At 41.8% G+C, this 7,880-nt stretch overlaps 1 protein-coding gene across 1 annotated transcript in view; it reads right to left on the bottom strand.

Annotated features, from left to right (window-relative positions):
* Positions 1-1,963: 1,963 nt before the first annotated feature.
* The window catches only part of LOC138254942 (neurofilament light polypeptide-like), a 28,518-nt gene continuing 22,601 nt past the window's right edge, over positions 1,964-7,880 (bottom strand). Inside the window, exon 3 of the mRNA XM_069205826.1 lies at positions 1,964-7,363. Coding sequence (XP_069061927.1) covers positions 7,303-7,363 — 61 coding nt within the window. The 3' untranslated portion in view covers positions 1,964-7,302. The remainder of the gene's footprint in view (positions 7,364-7,880) is intronic.

Here is a 7,880-nt window from a genome sequence, read left to right as displayed (position 1 = left end):
AAAAGTGGCTCTGCACGAGGTGCAGCGCTATAAATCAGGCTCCATGTTGGGAAAGGAGAAACAAGATTAAATACCAACGGTCCCCAGTTCACTGGGTCTTTGTTTATGGGAGCGGACAGTTGTGGATTGGTTGAGCAAGAAAAAGGTGCACAATATCCCTCTTTGTACTTTTATTCTATATAGAGGAAAGTAGTGAATGTACCAAGAAGTAGACGCCTTCCATATTTATCTTCGTTTCCACCAAGATAATCCTGACTTTCAGGCTTCTACTTTTTAATGCACGTGTTTTTTCTTTAAAAATGCATTCTAATTACCCACTGATTCCTGTGACACCTCCCCCCCCCCACCAGTAATTAAATTGTAATAAATGAGCACCAGGGTCCTCGTCAGGAGGCCAATGCAGCTTGCCTCAGCCTGCTGCCAATAACAGCGCCAACACAACCACTAACCGTTACACTCCTACAAGTGCGGCACTTCAGACTATTCCACGCCTCTAAAGCTATTAGAATGACATGGGTGGTGGGTATTTGTTATTATAATGTAGACTGTATTAATAAACAACTGTTGCTTTACTCATGTCTAAATTAGACAGACAGCGCCGCCATGTGGCAGACTATCATAAGCACCGGTGTTGACAATTTCTGTTTACTGGACTCCCCACTGTTTTTGAACAGCACATATTCAGGCTTGAGATGTTCATGCTGGTATGAAAATGTTCTCTGCATGGCACCTCACTGTTCCTTGCAGTTAGTTTCATTCTAAATATAAAATACATAATAAAAAATAAGAATAGCCTCGGGGTTGTACTCACGTCCACCAACACACAAAACACAAACTCATACACATACAAGGGGCATTAACTTCTCAAACTGTCTCCCCACATTGGAACCTTTTGGCCTCATTTATAAGAATCTGATGCATCAGCTGTGATGTGTCAGTTTTCTTGCGCTACTTGCGACCCCCTAACGACGCCATGGATGCTCTCTTTTTACAATAAAGAGCTCCATGGCTCATGTTTTCACAAATCCGTCAGCAATTCTGATGCATTTGTGGCACTAAACTCCTGCATAGCTGGAGTAGGGTAAAAAAAATTGGCACTACTCCAGCAATGCAAGGAGGCCTCTATTGAGAAAAGCCCTGTGTCAGTTTTACATCTGCTCTGATCAGGTGGTAAAATTCTGAAGTCACAGTGAAATGTTGTAAATTTCACTGCGTCAGTTTTGCGTGTTTTTTCCTGTGGGAACGTATACCTTCCCATACGTTATACCTGGTGCAGGTATAATGTGACGCAAGTCTTCACAAACTGACGGATTGGGCCCAATGCGTCAGTTTGTAAACGTGAAGCAGTGTAGGGCACTGCTTGCACCAATGTTGCGGCAAGAAGGCCTTGTAAATGAGGCCCCTTGATATTAAAGTTACAAAAAAATTACTGCAGCAGATGCTCAAGCTTGTGAATTGTGTCATTGGGACTGGAAAATGTAAACTGCACGTGACACAGTTTCCAAGAGGATGCGCCCACCTCACACATTTTCTGCCAGATGTTATCATCGCAGGTTCTTTTGCAGCACACAATAATTGCACGGACTTGAAGGGCTTCATGAATTTTCATTACTTTCTCTAGAGGCAGGGACTTTGGATTGGTACTTTGTAATGTTGAGAGCAGTGGACCCACACCAGCTTTTATAGGCCACTGCTGCTCTGCTACACTGCTCCATTGCTGCCAATTGCCTCAGGTGGAGCTCTCAACATTCCAATGTTCTAATGACTCTTACAATTAGATGACCCTCAGCTGCCTCCTCTGATAAGGCCTGATCTATCTTGCTAGACTGTTGGACTGGAAATAAAGTTCAACTCAACTCACTTGACACGATCAAACAAGGACATTGTTATTTCTGGCAGATTTAATGCATATACCAATAGTCACACTGAGTCACTCTATCCAAATGAACACAGCACTCGCAAGTTAATGCCATCATTATTTTATTAAGGAGCTTTGTTTCACATTACAGGGAGGCTGCTCATTGGTGATCTACAGTGTGCTGCAGACATGACCGGCTCTACCGGTAAACATTCAGTAGATCATGGCAGGTTGCAATCATGTGAGATCAGATCCCTGAGCCTAAAGCAGCTTGAACATGCTGGAGTAATCTGCTTTTCTGCTGCAGAAACGTTGACTCACTCAGCCCAGACTTGTTCTTTGATGGAATGCATGAGGCAACTCCATAAGCTGTTAAAATGATCAAAATGAGGTTATGGTATGGACTTAATAAGATGTTGATGGGTGCCAAACAGGCAGCAACTGTGTCAACCTGTGTGTGAGCAGCAGCAGGATAATTGTGCATGCCTGGCACAACAACCGGCATTGTAGAGGGCGCTGGGAGGAGCGAAGCAACTTCAGGATAAAATGTTGTGTCAAACCCATAGTTTGGAGCGGCCCCGACTTCCTAATACCTTAAGGCCATCGCTGGTACTGGGAGAAGGTTGAGCTTGCTAGTATTGCTATACATTGAGGCCCCCATTGGAAAGTCCACCTCATGCATGTATTATTCTATGTACAACATTGTAATCCTGACCATAATGTACATTTCTGTTGGAAATGGTAATGGTTGCTGGAAATATAAAAATAGTTAGATAATATAAAGAAAAAATAATGCCTTGAAAATCATGAGGCAATGGGCAACATAGATCTCAGGTGGAGGAACAACAGTAGGTTGGGAATCTCTCACTCATTAGACAATGAAAATCCAAAACAGGAGAACCATGAACACAGGAAAAGAGTGGCCACCTCCAGATTATGAGACACTAGAACATGCAAAATATGAGGATCATAGACTCAATCTACAGACCATGAGACAGTAGATGACTTAAAGCAGAAGGATCATGGACACAACACAGTGAGAACCTTGGGATCATGAGACAAAATAACACACAGAACTAAGACAACAGACTCAATCTATACACCATGAGACAATGGAGAACATGAGGGCATGGAGAACATGAGGGCCTTGGACTTAACCTACAGATCATGAGACAATAGAAGATTCAAAGCAAGAGGACTTCCACATCATGGGACAGCAGACTATGAGACTGTGGACTGAACCTACAGATCAAGAGACAGTAGAAAACATGAGGACCTGTGCAACCTAGAGATCATGAGACAATGGGACTTTCAAAACATGAGAATCATCGAGAGAGGGAACTTCCACAGCAAGAGACAGCAGAACATACAGAGAGTGAGGATCATGAACTCACCCTGTATATCATGTGACTGTAGAGAATAAAGGGACCAGGGAGCTAGTCCCTCTCAGTGCTGAGCCAAATGGATGAACTGAAGATCCAGAACCTGTCAATGATGAGTCTGTAGGCCACACTGGACATGGGTATCATTGTCACAATAACAGGGTTAGAAACTGTATCATTATACATCGGAGCTTATAGAACAACAGGACTGACCATGGCCACAAGATCAGATTCTGGACAGCTTGATCACAGGACGATTAAGAACATAGAAGAGGGAACAAAAACATGTGGCCTAGAACTGGCAAATGGAAATAAAAGTGCTCAAGCATCAGACAGTAGGACACAAAACAAACTGAGAAACACTCATCATCAATCATTAGAAGATGGAAAATTAAAGAGCACTGACCAGCAGCACATTGAGAACTCCTCAGTCATGAGACCTAGAAACACACAGAGTATAAAGAGCATAGGCCAGCAACAGTTTGAAAACCTCTTGATCATGAGACTGTAAAACACGTGGAACAAGATGAGCATAGAGTAGTAACAGACTAAGAACCTCTCCATCATGAGACTTTAGAAGACACAGAACATAAAGAGAACAGAGTAGCAACAGACTGAGAACCTCTCCATCGTGAGACTTTAGAAGAAACAGAACATAAAGACAACAGAATAGCAACAGACTGAGAACCTCTCCATCGTGAGACTTTAGAAGATACAGAACATAAACAGAACAAAGTAGCAACAAACTGAGAACCTCTCCATTGTGAGACTTTAGAAGATACAGAACATAAACAGAACAGAGTAGCAATAGACTTAGAACCTCTCCATTGTGAGGCTGTGGGGCACGCACAGTACGAAGTAAGTACAAGGATCAGCAACTGATTGAGAAGCTCTCCAGCATGTGGCAATGGAGCACACACAAACTAAAGACCACAGAGCAGACAAACGAACGTGCAAAATAAATGGATCACGGACCGACAACAAACTGATAACCTGCCCGTCACAAGACTCTAGAATAAAAAGAACGTAGAAAGCATATTTAGCAACATAATAAGAACATATCCACCATGAGCCATTGGATCAAATAAAATCTGACGATCATGAATCTACAAAAGACAGTAACCTCTCCATCATAACACAATACAACATAGTGAATTTGAAGGGTGTTGGCCAACCTCAGATTGGGAACTACTCCATCACAAAATAACCAAACATGGAGAACACACAGATCATGGATGAAAAACATATTGAGAACCTCTCCATCAAGAGGCTTTAGAATATACAAAACACGAAGAGCATGGGACGACAACAGATTGAGAACCTTCTACCAGAGGTCATTATAGCATACAGAGCAGAGAGGCCATGAAGATAAAAAACACTAAGCGATCGGACAGTAGAGTATACAGAACATGGTAGGAACCGCTCAACATTACAAAAAACACGTAACATTTATCATTGAATATCAGAACAGAAACAAAATGGAGACAAGTAGATAAAATGTGGACAAGTAACCACCAAGTAAACAAAATGGGGTCAGGTAATAAATAACAGATTGAGAATCTCACCATACTGAGAACCTCATTATGGACCGTTTGAAAACGTGTCCGTCATGAGATAATTGGACATGAAGAAAACATGTTATAAACCGATAACATGCCGACATCCTCTCCGTTATAAGTCACACGGACATGTGGATCACATGGGTCATGGACCAACAACAGATTGTGAGCATCTCTATCATGGGGCATAACAGCATACAGAACCTGGAAAGCATAGACCAACAACAGGCTGAGAAGAGGGATCATGGCTGGAAAACAAATGTAAAAATGCTTCAATGTACTAGAAGCGAACAATCACAGTAATATCTAGAACATGGTGACTAATGAGCACAGAACCATCTCTCAGTTAAATGGGTAACATGGACAAACATCAGATTTGAAAACTCTTGATCCCAGACCTCATTTGTGGTATCCCCCATGGCTGTCCGCTATCCTTACTTCTTTTTAATCTTCATAGTCTCTCTCTCTATTCTCTATTATTTATGAAACAGGGGGGCATTTGCCAGTGGTATGCTAACTGCACCCCGCTCTACCTACATGCTTTAAACTAGCCCAATAATTTTAACATTTCATCAGACTGTCTAAATACCATGAGAACTGAGATGTCAAATAGCTGATCCAGCTCAAGCTTGAAACAATAGATGTGCTGATTGTTGGACCACCCAAGCTTGTGAGACTCCAGTCTAATTTCATTTTCCTTCCCCACTTTTTATTCACACTTACACCTAAGAATATATTGTGTTATCTTCCTTGGGCACTAGTCCTACCCTTACTGTGCACATCAAGGTGTTCTACCAAATATCTAGGTTTTTTATAGCCAACCGCACTTCTGTTCATTTCACAATAGGGACTACACACATATTGTCAATGTAAGTAAATGCAGAGTCGAAATAGTAAATCTGCTGTCCTCAGTGTATGCTTTCCTTGACAATATGTTGAAAGTTGACATTTCTGCAGTTGATGTAAGTGCCGCTGATATCCCTGACCTAGACATTTTGAAACCAAACTGTACAGCAGCGATGTCACTTTTACTTGCTACTTTCAATAGAAATGAAGAGACTCAAACACTCTTCTCCTAACCCATCGAGATAATCTTTTTCTGTTAGGTCATAAAGAGAATGGAAGAGTTCTTCTTCTATTAGACTATACAGATCCCTCAATACTTCTAGGATTGACTGTGTTGACTCCCTATAATCTGGTATCCTGGCCAATGCTGTCATTAAACCTCCAGAACACGACTCTGGGCCAGATTTAGATTTCTGCAGATGACAGCACATCCGCCAAAACCTAAATCCCATAGTATATAATGGGATTTAGAGTTCAGCGGACGGCCTATCCATCACTGTTGTGATGGAGTAAGCTATCTGCAGAAATCTAAATCAGGCCCTCTGTGTTTGATGTGTGGCCTGAAAAAGTACCACTTATATCCTTGATTAGCATTGTTTCCAGGTGGCTCTTAAGATTCAAATTAAGGAGTATGTATTGGTGTACAGACACCTCTTTCCCCTCTTGTCTATCAGACAAAATCAAACAATGGACAGCACAGATCCCTTAACAAGTTTACACTTTGGTTCCCCTACATCAGAAGTACTACAAAAGGTGCTAGATCCTGAGGACCTCTGACTCTCATTTATGGAATCCCCCGACTCATAAAGCAGATTTCTGTAACCAATCATTTTCACTTCTGAGTCCATCTGAAAATGCACGTTTCAATTTGGTGTTCCTCATTCATTTTCCCCAGTTGTAGAGTATTATCAATGCTAAGACGTGGTCCACCCCATAGTGACCCTTTCAAATAATGCTGCATAGATAAAGTCAGAACTTTTGCACCGTTAAACATTACTAGATAGAAGGCCAAGACGCTTTAAGTGAAAACTCCTAACAACAGACATTGTGGTTTAGGACAAGCTGCAATGGTACTAGATATTGACTGCCAGTGAGACAAGTGCATACATGGTGTGCAACATTTCCTAGATGAGGCACTCTGTAAGGTCTACTTTCTCTATGTCCATGTTATGTGACCTATTGTTTCGTCATCTCGTAGAAGGCCAAAGACTTCTCAATATGGAAGGAGTTGTAGACGAGGGCTGTGCTGAACTACTGAAAGAAACAATGGACATCAAATAACTTAAAGATGCAGACAACTAAGTTGTGACATATTGATGAGTGGAACAAAACTGTATGACCTGAAATGTTTTCTGAGAGGATGGAGACCTAGATGTGACCTAAGCATGGATCCCAACGACCTTGAAGACCAATTTTTTATCAGGATCTTCTGCACCAGCAGCTCATAGCACCACAGTAAGAGGGTGATTCACAGCTGAACGACCTGAGGAGGTCAGATTATTGGTCCCATCAGCCAATATCTGCAGCACACATAGGTTTCTCAACAGGTTGGGGTGATGCCAGTGGGAACAAGGGAAAAGTGTGAGTGGAGCGGACATGTACATGTTAAATGGAACTGATATTGGTTGGGCAGGGGAAGGGCAGTTCTTCAACGCCTTTAGCTGAACCCAGGAAAGGAGGTGTAACTCAGTCGGATCTCTTCCCCTTCCAGCAGTTTCCTGAAAAGCGAAACATAGATACAAGCGTAGTTTAGAAACATTCTGTGGTCTTGGAGGGTTTCATAATACTACACTGAAAATGTGCAGTTCCAACAATCCTATTCCGAATGATATATGAAATGCTGCCCTCTATCTGTAAATTTCTACTAATTTTGAAAAACAAGTCTAAGGTTCAGTGTTTTTTAGATATTACTGTCTTCCGAGATGTATTTCTCACCACAACATTTGATTGTTAATCTGCACGATAATTGTAAAAACTCACCAATGTGCATTTGGAACCAGTTCTTCTCTTGGGTCATAGAGAGGATGGAACCAGTTCTTCTGTAAGGTCATACATTCAATGGGAAACAGTGTTTTGTTGGGTCACGGAGAGAATGGAACCAGTTCTTCTCTTGGGTCATAAAGAGAATGGAACCAGTTCTTCTCTTGGGTCGTAGAGAGAATGGAACCAGTTATTCTGTTGGGTCATAGAGAGAATGGAACCAGTTCTTCTCATGGGTCATAGAGAGAATGGAAC

This window comes from Pleurodeles waltl, chromosome 1_1, assembly GCF_031143425.1.
Source record: "Pleurodeles waltl isolate 20211129_DDA chromosome 1_1, aPleWal1.hap1.20221129, whole genome shotgun sequence".
In the NCBI taxonomy this organism is placed as follows: Eukaryota; Metazoa; Chordata; class Amphibia; order Caudata; family Salamandridae; genus Pleurodeles; species Pleurodeles waltl.
The sequence above is the reverse complement of the archived record's forward strand: the minus strand, read 5'-3'. Positions and strand labels throughout refer to the sequence as shown.